The 20,960-nt window shown below is 40.1% G+C and overlaps 1 protein-coding gene across 5 annotated transcripts in view; it reads left to right on the top strand.

The window, feature by feature from the left end:
• Positions 1 to 708: 708 nt before the first annotated feature.
• LOC122559567 (FYVE, RhoGEF and PH domain-containing protein 4) overlaps positions 709 to 20,960 on the top strand; it is a 256,121-nt gene continuing 235,869 nt past the window's right edge. For 2 of the 5 annotated variants that reach the window (XM_087997370.1, XM_087997367.1), the window contains exon 1: positions 928 to 1,247. Coding sequence is in view for 1 of the 5 variants with exons in the window: in XM_043709240.2 (XP_043565175.2) it covers positions 825 to 906 (82 nt within the window). In the remaining 4 variants the exon portion in view is untranslated. Of the gene's footprint in view, positions 907 to 927; positions 1,248 to 20,960 lie in introns of those variants that run through there. The other 3 variants (XM_043709240.2, XM_087997368.1, XM_087997366.1) reach the window with 3 other exon arrangements.

Raw genomic sequence — 20,960 nt, 5'->3', positions numbered from 1 at the left:
CCTTCCTGTTCTTATTTAGGTAGTAATCTGCCTTCCTGAGGGGTGGGGTTAACTGAGAGAGGGGCAAGATTATCTGGGAGAGGGGAAGGGTTACCTGAGAGAGGGGTGGGGTTACTTGAGAGAGAGGCTGTGTTACCTGAGAGAAAGGGGCAGGGTTACCTAGAGAGGGGTGGGGTTACATGACAGAGGGGCAGGGTTACCTGAGACAGAGAGAGATAGGGTTACCTGGGAGAGGGGCTGTGTTATGTGAGAGAGAGGGGCAGGGTTACCTGAGAGAGAGGGGTAGCATTACACGACAGAGGGGCAGGGTTACCTGGGAGAGAGAGGGGCAGGGTTACCTGAGAGAGAGAGAGGGGTGGGGTTACGTGACAGAGGGGCATGGTTACCTGGGAGAAGGGCAGGGCTACCTGAGAGAGGGGTAAGGTTACCTGAGAGAGATGAGTGGGGTTACCTGAGAGAGAGGAGTGGGGTTACTTGAGTGACTATGGCAGGGTCCCCTGAGAGAGTGGGGTTACTTTGGTGACTGAGCAGGGTTACCGAGAGGAAAGGGCGGGGTTACCTGGATGCCCGAGGTGGGGGGTGGGGGTGGTTACCTGGGTTACTGGGCGCGGGTTACCTAGGTAACCAGCTCTGATTGACAAGGTGTGAAGAAGTTTGTTACACACCCACCGAGACACACGCACGGCCCGCGCGCTCACACGGGGTGGGTGTTGCGCTATGTGAACTATTTGCAAAGTCAGGCGCTTGTGAAATCGAGCTTTGTATTTTCATGTAGCTGTATTTTGTTCTCTGCCTGTCTCAACTCGGCGGTACAGGAGGTCGCCATGGAGCAAGAATTCAGGAGGACTGCAGTCAAGAAAAAGATAAACATTTCTCTCCCGAGACAGCAGTTGCTATCGGAAACCGGTAGGCAGATCGGGTTGAATCCTTTGGCGGGGCTAAAAGTGTAAGGAATGAGTGAATCTTGGTCAGAGTTGGCTGTCAGACTTTGCTGTTCTGTTTTGGCTCATATTCCAGTGTTTAATCATAGGGTGTTTGTCAATTTCGGATACACCTCCTCACATTAAGCAAGAAAACTCAACATGCCTGTTCTCTGGATCTGAGTTGTTTACTGTCGGAACTTCATGAACTCTTTCAAACAAAGCTAAGTTATTGATTTGACTTTGGTTGTGTTTGGATCGAGGGTGACTTTTAAGATTCTTTTATTCGTTTTCTTTCTGGCTAATCGTGTGGTTGACCCACGCCAGGTTGGTATGTTTAGACAATTACTGTAAATGAGGATGAGAGTGCTGAGGTCGCTGCCGTTGTACATGGAGTGAGAGAGACTGGTCACTATACCCTCTCAGTATCCAGCAGCGCAATCAGAACTGAGAGACTGAGCGGTCGAACTACAATAAAATTACAAAGAAATTGGTCAAAGGACGCAGCTCCCAGTGCTGACAGGTCAATACTGATGAAGGGCTTCTACCCGAAACGTCGATCCTCCTGCTCTTCGGATGCTGCCTGACCTGTTGTGCTTTCTCAGCACCACACTCTTGACTCTAATCTCCAGCAGTACTCACTTTTGCTCAGGTCAATACCGACTACTTGGTAGAATGATGTCTGAATGTGTGTGTCTTTACGTAGTGGAGTGGAGGGTGTTGATGAAGATAGGGAATAACTGGAGAGCATAGATTGTTTATTAAAGAAAATACAACACTCAGATGCTGAAAACCTGCAAGAGGAAGCGCCCGGACAGCCAGGCGGTAGATCAGGAAAGCAAGCAAGCCTTGATGTCTGATGATTTGGAGATGCCGGTGTTGGACTGAGGTGTACACTCTAACCTGGTGTTGTGTGATTTTTAACTTGATGTTTCAGGTTTAGTCTTTCATCAGAACTGTCTTTATGTAGAACTTGTGATCCCATCTCGATTATCAGGTTGGAGGTGTTCCTCAGGTATTAGCAGAAGACTGTCAGGAGTCGAATTCTCAGAAGCAGGAAGGAGCGAACCTTTAATAATGGCGAGGTTGGCAGGCTGCTGCCTTCAGCTGTGGCTTTTTCCTTATAGATTTGTAATCAGAATCACGCCTTTAATTAGGAGACAAAGCTGTGTAAGACATAGAACAAGATAAATAAGTAATAACACTGTACTGCTCCCTTCTTGTTTTCAAAGATATCTGTAAATTTCAGCTTTTATTAAATTCACTTTGGTCCTTGAAAATTATTGCTTGCTGCTGTGTAAGTGAAAGGTGAACTATTACAAAATGAACAATACCTGACTTACCTTCCTTGGAAATTAAACAAGTTTTAATAAGCAACTCACTACAGTGTTTCTTTTCAGTTTCAAACTGATTGTAAAGAACAAAGGTTATTGAAATATCATAAAATTCTAATGATGGGCCATTTCTTAGTCAACACATTTGGGCCTTGCAGTAGGAATGTGGAGACAGAAGCCATCAAACAATTTAAGGACTAAAGATTTAAGATGGGTTCATGAATGTTGTGGCCCTTCACTGCGATCACTGATGAAGGGTGTATTAACACTATAACTGTGGCAACATCACAAGACTGCTTATTTCCATCACCATGATGTTGTTCAAGACCTTGCCCCTGCCTTAACACATCTACTGATGATAATCCATTTGTTTGCTAAGTGTCAGTATGACTGTTTTAGTTTATAACTGCTCAGCTTCTCATCTTCCACATGACATAACCAAAACTTTTGCTGTCATATTTTAGCAAGTGCCAATTTCTGTTTGGCCATTGTATTTCTGTTTGTTAACTTACCTCAGTTCCTGTACTTATGTTCACTTCAGCCTCCATTATAGATCTTCAGTACACAAATGACTTTTGCGCATGTGCACACACACACACACACACACGACCTGACTTCCTGGTCGTTGCCTACTCTTCTCCAAAGAAAATGTGAAAATGGATCTATCACTGAATTCCCTGAAAATTAAGGTCTTCTTCGAAATAGCTTCCACCTTGCCTCATAAATAAAGATCAATGGGAACCTTCTGGAAAATGTGAACCATTTTTAACCTTGAGAGCCTTCTTTTGATTAAAACAGAAATACACGGTGAAATCCAAGGTGCCAGCTCATACTTCAGCCAGATGTGGTAATGTGTATTTGAGGACCAGGATCTAAGACTATGGTCATTGTTTAGCAGACAGCAATGATCCCCACACTCCTATATGTTTTGGAGATTTAGATAATATACTGCAGATAGCACAAAGATTTGAGCTACCACCAGTGGTGCCTTAAGAAGTAGCAAGAAAAGCAGTCCAAATGCAGTACCCTCTCCCATGTTACCCAGTACCAATGGAATTAATCACTTGAAACCGGTTCCACATTTAGAAATTATCATTCCTATGCCTGGCATCAGATACCAAAGCAACTGCTCTACTGGAACTCAGTCGCAGCATGAGACTCCCAAGATAGGAGTGCAAACATTTTAGGGATGTTATGAAACATCCCTCAAGAGGACAAACCCTCCTGTTGGCACATAGGTGGTCTTGGCTTGTGACCAATTAAATGGAGAAGGTTCATTTGGAGAAGGTCTCACTCTATTTTGCTTCTGGCTCACTCAGATCTCGATAATCACATACGCTCGCAACAATATTGAGAAAGCCAACAGTGAATTCTCAAATGGAGTCACTCATCTTTATGAAGATAGAAAAGTATTTGGTAATACCTTTGAATATAATGATTACATAGCACTGATTTTCACATTTTTCTGTAAATATTGATCAAGATAACCCAAGTGAAATTTCATATATTCTTTGGCAAAGAGTCCAACTGGGGGCTATTGAAAATTGTGTTTGGAACTTGAGACAAGATAGCAAATTGAATGAAAAACTGATCATAAGGGAGGAAGCAGGGATTTGGAGTAATGGTCAGTTTGGATGGACATAGGCTTTCTATTCAGTATGTATACAAATGCTCTGTATATAGTGTTAATTTGAGTTGTTGAGTTGGTATGTTACACTCTGCATATGTAGATTGTTTTGTTCCTAAGGGCTATGTTTTTTGTATCTTCCTAACTACACATGGCTACTCTTCATTTAATTTTCTTTTACGGTATTCATGTGGACATTGCTGACTAGGGCAGCATTTATTTTCCTTCCTTAGTTACTTTTGAGAAGGAGTAGGAGTAAGAAGATCACGTTTATTAGTATAAATATTGATTAATAATTAAGTAAAATATAAGTAAAAGCTAATAGCTAATCACATCATGTAGAATTTTTAATCAATTTCAATTTTCTTTTAGCAGTCTAAAAATATTCAGTTACTGAAAATAATGTCTTTTAAACATAAAAACAAGTGGCATCACTAAAACATGAAATTTTCCTTATGTTGTGGCCAATTATTCAGCTTAGGGAATTGGATCAGAAGGTACATTTTAATTTCAAAATAAAGTTAGTTGCTCTTTATTGATGGCTTAAATTCTATTCTTCAATAAGTGCTTCCTTTTCTTCAAGTAAGTTTGAGTGAATGCAATAAGAAGAGGTTATAACCGAAGAGATTGTTTTTTGTCAAGTTGTTGAATATTAATTACGCAAGTAGAAAAACCCTGCAAAAAGATTGCCTTTTTGTCATCACAATTTATTTTAAAGGCAATCAGTGGTTAGCACTGCTGCCTCACAGCACCAGGGTCCCAGGTGGGGTTCCAGCCTCGGGTGACTGTCTGTGTAGAGTTTGTACATTCTCCTTGTGTCTGCGTGGGTTTCCTCCGGGTGCTCCGGTTTCCTCCCACAATCCAAAAATGTGCAGGTCAGGTGAATTGGCCATGTTAAATTGCCCATAGTGTTAGGTGCATTAGTCAGAGGGAAATGGGTCTGGGTGGGTTACTCTTCGGAGGGTGAGGGTGAACACTGTAGGTAATCTAATCTAATCATCTACTCTAAAAGTAATGTCCATAAAGGATACCTTTCTATTTTGTAAAATAGTATATGTAACTTTAATCAGCAACATTTTTGCGACCTCAATTGATTGAGAAGTGGATTGCCATCTGATAAAGGAAGAAAAATTCCATCCCATAACTTTACTGTTAATTTTGAAGGTATAATGATTCCCTACCAAGGAATATTACAATTGTGTTTTGTTGCACTTTAAAGATGAATATGTGAATAATATTTTAACCATGTGACTTGTTACCTGACAGGCAATCTGCAGTTGGAAAATGATGACTGCTAATTGTTAGTGAGATACAACACTTGCAGATTTGCTGATAGATATTATCTCAAATAAGCTATATTACTTGATAATAATTTTAAGGATCAACTCTTAAATGCATATCAATTTTGGAATGCCAAATAGCATGCAGATCAAATTTGCTACATTTTTCAGCTCAGCAAACCTAAAAAATAAAACAACTTATGTAAAACATGTGTTTCAATGATCATTATATAACAGAGATGGATATGGGTTTGTTCCTTGAACAGCAACTCAATTTACCTTACCTATATTAGTGAAATTTTGAAAAGGTGTTTCATTAAATGGATATTGCCTTTATGAAAATGTTATCTCATAAAAACTAACAACACTAAGATTAGCTTTTTCTTTATACAAACCCCAAAAAACCCAAACAGCGGAAGTCACAAAATGAAAAGTGGAAATAGAACTGAGCTTAATGAGATAAATCTCAAGTACTCATGAACTGCAAAGGATTATATTGCCGCTCCCTTATGTGTTACACAATAGTCAAGGTCAGGAATATGTATCAATGAAATTATAATATCGTTTAGACACAGCTCTTAAGCAAAATCAAAATCACAACATTTTATTACCTCATAAAGTTTATAACAAACAACTCATTCTAAACCCATTTTCCAGCAATGCTCCCATAGCTTTGTATGCCTTGGTTTCACAAGTGCGCAACTAAATACTTCTTAAATGTTCTGAGGGTTTCTGTCTCTATCATCCTTACAGGCAGTGAGTTCCAGATTCCCAATACCCTCTGAGTAGGAAAAGAATTTCCTTACATCTCACCTAAACATTAACCTATGTTTCCTGGTGATTGATCCCTTCATTAAGGGATATGTCTTTTCTTTTCTCCCCGATCATTTGCCCCACATAATTATATACGTCTCAGTCATGTCCCTCACAATCCTCTCTGCTATAAGGAAAACAATGCCAGTCTGTCTAGTCTCTCTTCATAACTAAAACTTTCCAGACCAGGCAACATTCTTGTTTAGCAGGAGGAAGAGCGCGGGTGATGACCAGGGGACTGCTGGGAAGGTAAATGACTGCTTTAAACATCTTGTGAATAGGCAGAGTGCAAGCTGAGCAGGAGCGGACACTGAACTGCTGAGTAAGTAAAGTAATATATTTTGATACCTGAAACAATATTTAGGTAATGTGTCCCACCCAGCCTCCTCCTCTAACCAATAAAAAGAGTTCTGTGTGCCAAATGGTAAGATAATTTTTTATTTTTATTTTTCAATAATCTCTTTGGGAATTTAGAACAGTGGGAATGGAGGTTAGGGCAGTTGAATGTTCCTTCTGCTGAATGTGGGAGGTAAGGGTTACCACTCGTGTCCCTGCTGACTTCATCTGCAGCAACTGAACCCAGCTCCAGCTCCTCGAAAACCGTGTTAGGGAGCTGGAGCTGGATGGACTTTGGATCATTTGGGAGGCAGTGGGAGTTATAGAGAGGAGTTACAGGGAGGTAGTAACACCTTAGGTACAAGAAAAAGGCAGATGGGTTACAGTCAGGGGACGGAAAGGGAACTGGCAGACTTGTTCCCAGCAATAACAAGTACACCGTTTTGGATACTGTTGAGGGGAGGGGGGAATGACTTACCAGGAGTAAGCCATGGGGTACAGATTTCTGGCACAGAGTCTGTCCCAGTTGCTTAGAAAGGAAGGGGGGAGATGAACAGAGCATTACTCATTGGAGATTCCATTGTTTGGGGGACAAATAGGAGGTTCTGTGGGGACAAGAGACACTCACGGTTGGTGTGTTGCCTCCCAGGTGCCAGGGCATGTGATGTCTCAGATCATGTTTTCGGGATCCTTGACGGATGGGGGAGCAGCCCCAAGTGGTGGTCCACATAGGCACTAATGACATAGCTAGGAAAAGGGATGGGGACTTAAGGCAGAAATACAGAGAGCGAGGGTGGAAGCTTAGAGCTAGAACAAACAGAGGTGTTATCTCTAGTGACCACAATTCGATTATTTTTTTCTTTAGCGATGGGAAGAGACAGACATATACTGCAGGGCAAGATTTATAGTTGGGGGAAAGGCAATTATGATGCGATTAGACAAGATTTAGAATGGGGAAAGAAACTGCAGGGGATGGGCACCTTGTCTCAGTCAAATCCCTCGAACTCAGCACCGCCTTCCTAACCTGCAATCTTCTTCCTGACCTCTCCGCCCCCACCCCCACTCCGGCCTATCACCCTCACCTTGACCTCCCTCCACCTATCGCATTTCCAATGCCCCTCCCCCAAGTTCCTCCTCCCTACCTTTTATCTTAGCCTGCTGGACACACTTTCCTCATTCCTGAAGAAGGGCTTATGCCTGAAACGTCGATTCTCCTGTTCCTTGGATGCTGCTTGACCTGCTGCGCTTTTCCAGCAACACATTTTCAGCTCTGATCTCCAGCATCTGCAGTCCTCACTTTCTCCTCGAAGATTTTAACCTACTGCGAATCCTCTTACTAAGATTAAGGCCAATCAAGGATAGTAGTGGGAAGTTGTGCATGGAGTCAGAAATGATAGGGGAAACACTAAATGAATATTTTTCATCAGTATTCAAGCTAGAAAATGATAATGTGTTGAGTAGAATACTGAGATGCAGGTTACTAGACTAGACAAGATTGAGGTTCACAAGGAGAAGGTGTTAGCAATTCTGGAAAATGTGAAAATAGATAAGTTCCCTGGGCCAGATGGCATTTATCCTAGGATTCTCTGGGAAGCTAGGGAGAAGATTGCAGAGCCTTTGTGTCATCAGTATCGAAAGGAATTGTGCCAGAAGACTGGAGGATAGCAAATGTTTTCCCCTGTTCAAGAAAGGGAGTGGAGACAACCCTGATAATTATAGACCAGTGAGCCTTACCTCGGTTGTAGGTAAAGTGTTGGCAAAGGTTATAAGAGATAAGATTTATAATCATCTGGAAAATAATACGTTGATTAGGGATAGTCAGCATGGTTTTGTGAAGGGTAGGTTATGCCTTGCAAATCTTATTAATTTCTTTGAAAAGGGGACCAAACAGGTGGATGGGGGTAAAGCAATTGATGTGGTATGTATGGATTTCAGTAAGGCATTTGATAAGGTTCTCCACAATAGGCTATTGCACAACATACGGAGGCATGGGATTTATGGTGATTTAGTAGTTTGGATCAAAAATTGGTTAGCTGAAAGAAGACAGAGGGTGGTGGTTGATGGGAAATGTTCATCCTGGAGTTCAGTTAGTAGTGGTGTACTGCAAGGATCTGTTTTGGGTCCACAGATGTTACCATTTTTATAAATGACCTGGATGAGGACAGAGAAGAATGGGTTAGTAAATTTGCCAATGATACCAAGGTCGGTGGAGTTTTGGATAGGCTGAAGGATGTTGCAGGTTACAGCGGACATTTATAAGCTGCAGAGCTGGGCTGAGAGGTGGCAAATGGAGTTCAATGTGGAAAAGTGTGAGGTGATTCACTTTGGAAGGAGCAACATGAACAAAGAGTACTGGTAAGATTCTTAGCAGTGTCGATGAACAGAGAGAGCTCGGTGTCCATGTACATTGATCCCTGAAAGTTGCCACCCATGGGTTGATAGGGTCGTTAAGAAGGCATATGGTATGTTAGCTTTTATTGGTAGAGGGATTGGGTTTTGGAGCCATGAAGTCATGTTGCAACTGTACAGAACTCTGGTGTGGCCGCACTTGGAGTATTGTGTACAGTTCGGGTCACCACATTACAGGAAGCATGTGGAAACTCTGGAAAGGGTTCAGAGGAGATTTACTAGGATGTTGGCTAGTATGGAAGGAAGGTCTTATGAGGAAAGGCTGAGGGACTTGAGACTGTTTTCGTCAGAGAGAAGAAAGTTGAGGGGTGACTTAATTGAGACATACAAGATAATCAGAGGGTTAGATAGGGTGGACAGGGAGAGCCTTTTTTTCTCTGATGGTGATGGCTAGCACAAGGGGACTTAGCTTGAAATTAAGGGGTGATAGATATAGGACAGATGTCAGAGGTAGTTTCTTTACTCAGAGTAGTAGGGGCAGAGAACACCCTGCCTGCAACTTTAAGGGCATTTAAATGGTCATTGGGTAAACACATGAATGAAAATGGAATAGTATAGGTTAGATTCATTCTACAGGTTGGTGCAAAATCGAGGGCCAGAGGACCTGTACTGCACTGTAATGTTCTATGTTCTATGCTGGTAAATCTTGTTTCGCACCTTATCCAGTGCTATTGCATGCCTCCTTTAATGTCGATTCTGTAGCTGTGGCCTAACCATTTTATATAGTTCCAGCATAATCCCGCTACTTGTATGCTCTATGTCTCATTAGTCAATTTCCTACTCATCTCTTCATGTTTGGTCCATCTCTCTCTCTCTCTTTCCGCTTGAACTTGTCCTGACACCCTACAGGAGAAATACTGTGTGGGCTCATGACAGGACTTTGACAGTTGCACTGAATTTATATCTGCAGTTTTTTTCTTTTATCTATTGCAGTCCTATTTTTAATCAAACACTTTTTAAATTTAAAAGTTTAAAAAGAATGCCCATCATAGTCCATGGTTCTGATCTGCAGCACTAGTCAGGTGTTGCTGATGAAAGACACATTTTGTTAAAGATTTTCATTTTGCACTCATCAGGATAATTCACAAGCAATACTGATGTAAAGAGAAAACCACATTGTTTACTGTATGATAAGAGAGTGCTTATTGGTGAGCACGTCAACACTGATTGGTAGAGAAGTTGCTATGAGTAATGTACCAGTTAGATTATGACTGACACTTAATTGCCAAGCTTTACTTTTGTTTGAAACTATGATTGGTCAAAGCACTACCCTAAGAAATGAACTACAGAATAGATGTTACCTATTTTGTTGAAACAAATGCAAAGTGTGTACATCTTCTTACTGTCTTCAAAAAACATAGCACTTTGTATGGATATATGTAGCTTTCAGGAGATTGCAGTTGGATTTGAGGTGAGGGTGTCAGTGATGAATTTGCGATTCAATTTAATAGTTATCCAAGAGTTAGAGTCTGTTTTGAATCCTTTAACTTTTAACCTTTCCTGGCTAATAAACTGAACTGAGCTAAAACACTGATGCTTCTGACATTTAATCCAGAATTCTGGGCCATTAATGACCTCGACTTTGGGCACAGTTTTCAAAGTTTGTGGATGATGCAAAACTTGGAATCAAAGAGGATAGGACTTCAAAATGTCTTTGACAAGTTGGTGGAATGAATGTACAGCTTTCAGATGTGTTCAAGGTCATTGTGGATAAGGTCAACGTGAATAAGCGTGAGGTGATATATTTTGGTAGGACATTGACAGACAATATAAATGATAGAACTAAAAAACGGATATAGGTACAAGAATTAAGGGACCTGAATGAATGTATACAAGGTACCATTTCAGCCTCAGCAGGAGCACTGTGTCCAGTTCTGAGTGCACCACTTTAGGCAAGATGAAGAGATATCAGAAAGACTGCAAAAGAAGTTAATAAGAATGATTCCAGAGAGTGAGGCATTTTGGTTATGGAAATAGATTAGAGAAGCTCCATTTGTTCTTGGAAAAGTGAAGGCTCGGAGAAGATTTGATTGAAGTATTTTGAATCATGAGAGATCTGAATAGAGTAAGCATGAAGAAAGTGTTTCCACTCATAAAAGAATTGTGAATGACAGGGCATAGATTTGGAGTATTCAGTAAAAGAAGCAAAAGTGATATGAAGAAAAACCTATTTATGCACAGAGTGGTTAAGATTTAGCATGCAATGCCTGAAAGTGCAATGCATGCAGTTTTATTCGAGGCAGTCAAACACACATTAGATTATTATTTGTAAAGGAAAAATGTACAGAATCGTGGAAAGAAAGCAGGAGAATAGCATCAGGTGAGAATCACATTTTGATTTCTTTCAGTTTTTATCTCATTTGGAGAGCCCATGTAGTCACAAAGGGCTGAATAGCCTCCTTCTGCACTGTAATGTGATACTTTGCTACACATTCTTTTTCCTAACATTCAAAGGTATTTTCACAATGTTATGAAAACTTTGTTTAATAAAACTACCAAACTGCAACACAGACCTGCTTTTAAACAGAATGGTAATACATATTCAATTGATTAAAATAATCATACAACCTGTATTTTAGATAATTTTAATAATGTTTTAGGAGCAATTTTCAAACTGTTAGGGCTCACTGAAAGGCTGTAAAATTTGACGTACCTAAGATTTGGCTCTTTGAACTTATTAAAACCACCTATGCAACCTCTAAGGAGTATAGAGCACAAAATAAAAACAACAAATTGCTGGAGCATCATTGTTCTCTCACACAGTCATGTATGCTCAAACTCTGTTTATTTAAAGATAAAAATGTAATATAGTCCTTACCTTGATAAAATTCTTCAAAAATAGTGAAAAACTGGTGTAGCTAAAGAAGCTAAAGAAGTTGTTAGATTACTAACTGATATTATCAGAGCTGAGAAACATATTAAGCTGGTACATTTTTGCATTAAAATAATTAAAATAATTAAGCCACAGCATTATCAATGTTTGAGGTTAAAACCTTTGAAGATGGGCATTCAATTAAAATTGGCATATAAAGGATTAACAGGCATGGAAAGTGTTTTTTGAAATATGTATTTTAATATTTTCATTCAGATTTTTCTTTGCAGTTTCTGAGAAAAATATGATAAATATTTTTCAGAAAATATTAAGAGATGGAGGAAAGAGAGCAACACTTGGTGGTCAACATTTGCAATTACACTGTGACTGATACTTGTTGACATATCAAAATTACTGGGAAATGTGGATGTAGTTTTTAGCAAACAAAAAATTAAAATTAAAGTGTGAAAAACAATAATAAAAGCAGGAAGTAATGGTTCATGGCTATAGATTTTGTAGTATTTTATATATCTATAGTAGATGGTGTGATTACATAACATCTACAAATAATCATCTACTGCACAAATTGTTGAAAATGGCAAATAGATGATTGCATGGGTTTTTTCAATAAGTTCAATGAGTCAAATTTTACAAATAAACTATTCTAAATATTACAGCACAGAAACATTTATTCTATCATGGTATTTATGTTCCAACATAGCTTTCTCATCTGATCTTATCGGCTTAACTCTTCTTTCTTTCTTCCTCATGAGCCTCTCTAGCTTTCTGTTAAATGTATCTATGGGGTTGACTGCAACTGCTCCCTGTGAAAGTGAGTTCCAATTTAAAACAATTTTCTGGGTAAAAGGGGTTTATGGTAAATTCCCGATTAAATATGTTGATGACTGTTCTATATTTAGTTCCCTAGTTCTTGTCTTCTCTGCAAATGAAAGCATCTTCTCTATTTCCAGTCTTTGTAATCTTAGGTAACTCTTTAGTCTTAAATTCCAGGGGCTAGGATCCCAGTCAACATTTTGCACTAAGTGTAACTTATCAGTACTTATACAATTCTAGCAAATCCATATTTGCACTTAGAAATCCCTGCTAATTTCAGGGATGATGCCATTACTACCATCTTCAAGAAAGGACACAAAGTGAACTATGGGAACTACTGAGGAATCTTCCCACTCTCCATAGCCAGGAAGAAATCTGCCCAATCCTTGCCATGTGCCTTCTCCCAGTCTCTGAGGAAATCCTTCCTGAAAGCTAGTGTGACTTCCTACCAAACCATAGAACTATCTCATCCAACCATTCATTTATCTGACCAAGGCTTTTGACTCAGTCCATTGGGAAATGTTATAGAAGACCCTGTCAAAGGCTGGCTGTCCAGGGAAATTTATCAGCCTCTCCCTTCTCCTCCATTTCACACTGCCAAGCAAGGATGTATCATAATCCCCAGCCTCTTCACCATCTTCTTCAATGCCATTCTTCATCTTGCCAAGAACAAGCTTCCAAGTTGTGTGGACATTGTCTGCAGGATGGACAAAAAACATTTTAATCGTGGTTTAACTGACTGTGCTCAATTCCTGTACTGATATCATACAATTCCCTTGACTTACTGAGCTGAGAACCCCTGCTTGAAGAGTTTCTCCTTTGTCTTGACTATGGTCTACTGCCTGTAGACTTTGCCTGGAGCACATGCTGTACATTTGACTCGTAAGGTCCTGGCAAATGGTGCAGATGTGACATTGATGTACAGTGCTATCCAGGAACATATCCACCTCCCTGATAATTGACTACTGTCAAGCATGACAAGTTGTCTGAGTTTGTGTCTGCACAGAAAGGCAAGTCAGTATGAAGTCTGTTAGCTTGGGATGACAGAGAAAAGCATAAAAAGGCAAGGTGAGGATGTTATGAGCATTGAAGTTTGCACAAGTGAATAAATGTTAAGAGCATGAGTGAACAGCCTTGAGATGGCCCTTGATCTAAACCATGAGCTGGGTGCCTGTCTCTGAATGAAAAATGTCCTTGTAGCAACACTCCAATCAAAACAGCAGCAACCATATTATACATTGATTGGAGAAGAGCCATGATGATGTGGTGAGTCTGCATGTTAATGTCAGATGATATGGCCCTGAGATTTAGTACCAGGTGCCAAGACAGAGGTCCAGAGGAGCAAGTGGTGAGCTGGTGTTACCAGGGAACCATTCTGACTTCCATTTGAGAATTTGTGGCATTTAGTTTCTGTCTGGCAGATGTAACAATGGAAAACCGCATATAACTGAGGTGAGATAAGGTAATGAGGGTGTGAGTGTTAATCCACGCAAATAGACCCCTCTCTGCTCACTTGCAAAAATCTCGAGTCACCATCCAACAGTTGGCTGAAAAATAAGACTTTCTACTCTCAATGTTGGGAAGTCCTGATTGGACATCTCATCCAATGTTCACAAATTTCTTACCATCGCTCACGTTGTTAAGGGGCTGGGAAGATTCTGCCTTGTATGGTTGTTTTTTAAAGCTTTGGCTAGGATTCCATTAAATTTTCTAACATTCATATTAAGTGTTTTAGTCTATCATCTATCCGCTATCGAGTCATAGAGTCACACACAATGGAAACAGACCCTTTGACTCTAACTCATCCATGCTTACCAGGTTTCCTGAAATGAACTAGTCCCATTTACTTGCATTTGGCCCATATCCCTCAGAACCTTTTCTATCTATGTACCTGTCTAAATATCTTTTAAATATTGATATTGTACTTACTGCTACCACTTTATCTTGCAGCTGGTTCCATATATACACGATCCTCTGTGTGACATAGTTATACCTCAGGACCCTTTCCCCTCTTACCTTAAATCTATGCCCTCTAGGTTTTGACTCCCCTAATCTGGGAAAAGATGTTGGTTATTCACCTTATCTATGCTTTACATGATTTTATAAACATCTATCAGGGCATCCCTCAGTCTCCTCCACTCCAGGGAAAAAAACAGTCCTAGCCTCTCCAGTCTCTCCTTATAACTCAAACCCTCTAGTGTCAGTAACATCCTTACGAATCTTTTCTGCACCCTTTTCCAGCTTAATAACATCCTTCCTATGGCAGGGTGGTCAGAATTGTGTGCAGTACTCCAAATGTGGCCTTATCAATGTCTTGTACAACCACAACATGCTGTCCAACTCCTGTACTCAATGTCTGACCGATGAAAGCAAGAGTGCCAAATGCTTTCTTCACCACCCTGCCTATCTGTGATGCCACTCTCAAGAAACTATGCACCTGAACCCCTAGGTCTTTCTGTTTGACAACACTCCCCAGGGCCCTACAATTAGCTGTGTATGTCCTGCCCTGGTTTGTCTTACAAAATGCAACATCTAAATATCACATTAACTGTCCACCCATCTTGTTGTACTATTCCTTTGTGTAAAGAATTTTATCTATATCAACTGATGCATCTGCTACCTATTTCCTAACTTCTTTTAATATGCACAGATATAATCCATCCAGGCCAGGGATCTTATCCTCTAAGTTTGACTAATTTTGTCAATTTTATCCCAACTTCCTAATTCAAATGTCATTATATCCTTGTTGATTTCTTTTTCCAATGTTAAGTCCACTATGTCAGTCTCCCTGATGAATACTGAATTGAGGTAATTATTTACCATTTGTGCCATCTCACTGTCAACCATCTGAGTCTATTCCTTAGTGACCCTAATCCTATCCTGATTTTTTTTTCTTGTTGTTTATGGTATTATAGAATATGTTACTAGTCCTTCTTATATTCTTTGATCATTTAATTTTGCATATTTTCCCTTGCATTCCTAATTTTTTGATTTCTTGCCTAAGCTTTTTTGTATTCCCTTTGTTATCTCCTTCACTGGTTGCATTATTGACTTCCTTATTCCTGTTGTTAGTGGGAAATGCTGATGGACTCTATGATTATAATTTTAAGTGTTTCCTATTGCTGTGCTTTTCCTTTAGCAGTATCAGTTTATTTTCCCTAGTTTCATTCTCCACCCCTCAAAATCACTCTTCTGTAATGTACTCCTTTTGTTTCCCTTTGCCCTCCATGATCTTCTTCTTATACCTTCCAATTACTGCTTCCTAGATTCACCATGTTTGTTTCTTGTTTCTCGTTTATATCCCATATTAAGCTCAGCGATAAAAATATATTTCATTATTCAAAGTTTGTGTAAAGATTTGTAGCTCAGTTGCCAGTTGCAATTGTTGTGGGTATGTTCGCCGAGCTGGGAAATTGATTTGCAGACGTTTTGTCCCCTATTTAGGCGACATCATCGGTGCTGTGGAGCCCCTTGGGAAGTGCTGCTTTACTGTGTTGGTTGGAATTTATTTGGTTTTGTTCCCGTTGCTTCAGGTTGCCGGTTCGGGTTGTTTGTTGCAGTGATTGGTATAGTGGGTCTAGGTCAATGTGTTTATTGATGGAGTTTGTGGATGAGTGCCATTCTTCTCGGAATTCTCTGATTGTCTTCTGTTTGGCTTGTCCTGTTATTGTTGTGTTGTCCCAGTCGAATTTGTGGTCCTTGTTGTCTGAGTGTATAGATACTAAGAATAGCTGGGTGTGGTGTTTAGTGGCTAGTTGATGTTCATGGATGCGGATTGCTAGTTGTCCACTTGTTTGTCCTACATGGTGTTCCGTGCAGTCTCTGCATGGAATCTTATACACCACATTTGTCCTGCACATGATGGGTATTGTGTCTTTTGTCCAGGTGAGTTGTTGTCTGAGCGTGGCTGTCGGTTTATGGGCTGTCATGAATCCGAGTGGTCGGAAGAGTCTGACTGTCAGTTACGAGGTGTTTTTTATATAAGGCAGAGTGGTTAATGTGTTGGGTCATGGCATGTCTTCATCACGTTGTTTGTCTGCAAGGCATTTGCGGATAAAGTTGCGGGGATACCCGTTCTTGGCAAAAACTTTGTAGTGTCTTTGTAGAGTCTGCACGAAACACTATATATAAGACAAATAGGCAGACACTAGCAATCCGCATTCATGAACATCAACCAGCTACTAAACGCCACAACCTGGTGTCCCTAGTATGACAAGGACCACAAATACCTAGAAGCTTGACACTCATCCATCAATGCACACATTGACTGAGACTCAATATACCAACCACTGCAACAAACAACTGAAACCAGCAATCGGAAGCAGTGGGAACAAAAGCAAATAAATTCCTACTGGCACTTCACAGGATGATCCACAGCACTGAGGATGTCACCTAGAAAGGGGACGAAATGTTTGCAATCTCAAATTCCCAGCTTGGCAAACATACCTACAACAACTGTTACTTTAAAGTTTTCATATAACAATGACCATAATTGTGCAACTCAGTTCCCAAATCACCAGTAAAGATCTAAAACACCATTCAATACACTTTATTTATTAATTTTATCATAAATGTAGTCACTTCCATAGCATAAACATTCCAACTACAAAACAGGAAATCCTCTGATTCATCCAAACACTGTCATAATGTTAGCACATTATTCACAGGTATTTTTATTCTGTAAGTTGACTTATTGGAAGATGCTCAGTGTTTTAAAATTCCCACTGTCCTCCCCTGGCAATAATGAAAATAATTCCCCAGCAGTCACATTGAAAACTTTGTGTCATCAACTTAACACACAGACTTTATTCAAACCCCATATCTAACATCATTCATCTTATTTATTGCTGGGTGAAAATGCTTGGGTGAAAATGCTTGTGAACAATCTAACAGAAACTAACAGGTCTAGTAGCATCTGTGGAGAGACAACATTAATATTTCAGGACTGAGACACTTTAGACCATAATGTAAGAAAAGCCAGTCAGATACTTGCTGCCTCACTCAACCTGATTGAATTAATTCACAAGAAATTGATTTCAAGATTTCTACCTCCAGATTCCTATATAGTATGCACTACCATGCAAGTCTGCAGTAAAGTGCATGTTCAGTCAGCAATTCAAAAGAGCTTTTGTAAGCTGTCTACTTATTAACCACAGCATTTGAATATCTCTATTTATACTCATTTAACTTACTGGTGAATTAAGATAAAACATGACTCAAATAGCAAAAATATCTGTTTTCAAAATCATATACTAATTTACAACTGAAATGCACCCAAGCTGAATAAATTATTGGAACAGCTTTTAGTCTAATTGCTCTAAATAAAATTAAAATAGACACTCTTTCTTGAAGCATTACATCTTGCACTCATCAGGACAATTTGCAAGACTGCTAATTCAAGGGGAAAATCAACATTTATTCTGCAAGAGAAGAGAGTGCTCATTGGTCAACCAATTGTCCATCAAGTGGACTCTGATATAGACTTTTCCTACTCAGTTAATAGTGGAATAACAGAGTTGACACTTATATTATTTATTTTTGTTAATTTGGAAGAGATTGCCACTTTATTTATTTATTTATGACTCAAGAAATGTATTGATATTAATGCCTGTTTCACTCAACAGCTCAAACAGTTTTAGGTAATGAGGTAATTAGACCACATACACTTAATTTAAAAAAAAATCTTAAAACTTAAAGCTTATATGCTGAAGGTGGATGTAATGATTATCTATGGATAATACAACTGCAGCTCATATAACACTTGTAACATTGATGCCTGGCAGAGAAACATGTGTTGGGCACCTTGGATACCCATTTATTGATTAAATTGTCAAGCAAGCCTTTCCCTAAGAATCCAAAACTTGCCCCAGAAACAGAGAACAAACGTTATAAGCAAAAGGTTCATGAAACACCAATTCTAATTTTCATAGACTATTTGATGAATGATAGGACTCTGGGAAGTACCAAGGCTCAGAGGGACATTGGTGGATGAAATGGTTAAGACAGCACGTGTGGAACGTGCCTTTGTTAGCTGAGGCATAGAGTGTAAGAGCAGGAGGTTATGCTGAAACCATACACAATGTTGGTTAGGTCACAAGAGCTGTGCAGTGCAATTCTGGAATCCACATTACAGGAGGGACATGATTGCACTGAAGAGGAGAGGAGATTTACCAGGATGTTGCTGGGCTAGAGAGTTTCAGTTATGAAGATAGATTGGGCAGATTGGGGTTGTTTTCCTTACAGCAGAGGAGATTGAGAGGGGACATAACTGAAATAAATAAAATTATGAGGGGAGGGGAATAGGAGAGGATAGAAGAAACTTTTCCCCTTGGTTGAGGGATCAATGTCCGGGGGCATAGATTTAAGGCAAGAGGCAGAAGGTTTAGAGGAGATGTGAGGAAAAATGTTTTCACCCAGAGGTTGAAAGGAATATGGAACTCATTGTCTGTAAGGATGAGAGACAGAAAACCTTATAACATTTAAGAAGTATAACAAGCACTGAGGATGTCACCTAGACAGGGGACGAAACGTCTGCACCAGAAATTCCCAGCTCGGTGAACAGAACCACAACAACGAGCACCCGAGCTACAAATCTTCGCACAAACTTTGAAGAAGTATTTAGGTGTGCACTTGCAATGCCAAGGCATAAAAGGCTGTGGGCCCAGTGTTGGAAAATGGAATTAGAATGGTTAGGTGGTTGTCTTTGATCACTGTGGTTGTAATGGGTTGATGGCACTTTTTCAGTGCTCTAGATCTCTATAGGTCTATGTGCAAATCGGCAGACTATGTTCTGTGCACACTAGTCCTAGCTGTATCAGGAATTGAATATCCTAACCAGTGATCCTAAAAGGCAGTCACTAATTGAAATCTTCACAAGAAAGATAAGCTTTTGTTTATTGAATAAAGATTTCTGTGGTGTTAAGATGAGCATTCACAAAAATCATCAAACTTTCTGTGGGACCATTTTCATCCCTGTCCCTTCAGCAGACTCTGGCTGTCTTTATAAGGAAGCTGAACAGTTTAGCACCATGCAACAAATGGTTGCTCAGAGCATGCCAGTAATATTTAAGCGAACCTGAAAGGCCTACTCGGTTGCAAACCCAGGGCAGTTGCTGTATGCTCATGCTTCACTTCATACTGGGATTTGGACAAAATTAAAATCCAACTCCTTTCCCGATGTTTGATCTTCAATCATACTGGCGAACTTATCATTAGAATCTCTCAACGTTCGAGTCAAACTATTAAATGTCTTTGAAAGTTCACATACACTATAACAACTTTGCTTTTCTCATCATGTTTCTCTGTTACCTCATCAGAAAATAAGGGCTTATGCCTTCTTCACTATCCTATCTACTTGCGACTCCACTTTCATGGAGCTATGATCCTGCACTCCAAGGTCTCTTTGTTCAGCAACACTCCCTAGGGCCTTACCATTAAGTGTATAAGTCCTGCTAAGATTTGCTTTCCCAAAATGCAGCACCTCACATTTATCTGAATTAAACTCCACCTGCCACTTCTCAGTCCATTGGCCCATCTGGTCCAGATCCTGTTGTAATCTGAGGTAACCCTCTTCACTGTCCACTACACCTCCAATTTTGTGTCATCTGCAAACTTACTAACTGTACCTCTTATGCTCGCATCCAAATCATTTATGTAAATGACAAAAAGTAGAGGGCCCAGCACCGATCCTTGTGGCACTCCACTGGTCACAGGCCTCCAGTCTGAAAAACAACCCTCCAATACCACCCTCTGTCTTCTACCTTTGAGTCAGTTCTGTATCCAAATGGCTAGTTCTCCCTGTATTCCATGAGATCTAACCTTGCTAATCAGTCTTCCATGGGAACCTTGTTGAACGCCTTACTGAAGTCCATATAGATCACATCTACTGCTCTACCCTCATCAATCTTCTTTGTTACTTCTTCAAAAAACTCAATCAAGTTTGTGAGACATGATTTCCCACACACAAAGCCATGTTGACTATCCCGAATCAGTCCTTGCCTTTCCAAATACATGTACATCCTCTCCCTCAGGATTCCCTCCAACAACTTGCCCACCACTGAGGTCAGGCTCACCGGTCTATAGTTCCCTGGCTTGTCTTTACCGCCCTTCTTAAACAGTGGCACCAGTTTGCCAACCTCCAGTCTTTCGGCACCTCACCTGTGACTATCGATGATACAAATATCTCAGCAAGAGGCCCAGCAATCATTTCTCTAGCTTCCCACAGAGTTCTTGGGTACACCTGATCAGGTCCTGGGGATTTATCCACCTTTAACCGTTTCAAGACATCCAGCACTTCCTCCTCTGTAATCTGGACATTTTGCAAGATGTCGCCATCTATTTCCCTACAGTCTATATCTTCCATATCCTTTTCCACAGTAAATACTGATGCAAAATATTCATTTAGTATCTCCCCCATTTTCTGTGACTCCACACAAAGGCCAAACTGAGTGTTAATTGCCCATCAAAGCCCTCAATTGGGATGTTGGTTGGGATGTTGGTCATTAGCTCACTCAACACTTCACCAATTGCCTATGAAACAAAGGCAGGTTTAGAGGCTTGTGAGACAGTGATAAGATGCCCATATTTATGATCTAT

This window comes from Chiloscyllium plagiosum, unplaced genomic scaffold, assembly GCF_037043375.1.
Source record: "Chiloscyllium plagiosum isolate Xiang-an unplaced genomic scaffold, Cpla_swu_hap1 HiC_scaffold_19, whole genome shotgun sequence".
Lineage (NCBI taxonomy): Eukaryota > Metazoa > Chordata > Chondrichthyes > Orectolobiformes > Hemiscylliidae > Chiloscyllium > Chiloscyllium plagiosum.
Note: the sequence above shows the minus strand (reverse complement) of the source record. Positions and strands in the feature narration are given on the sequence as shown.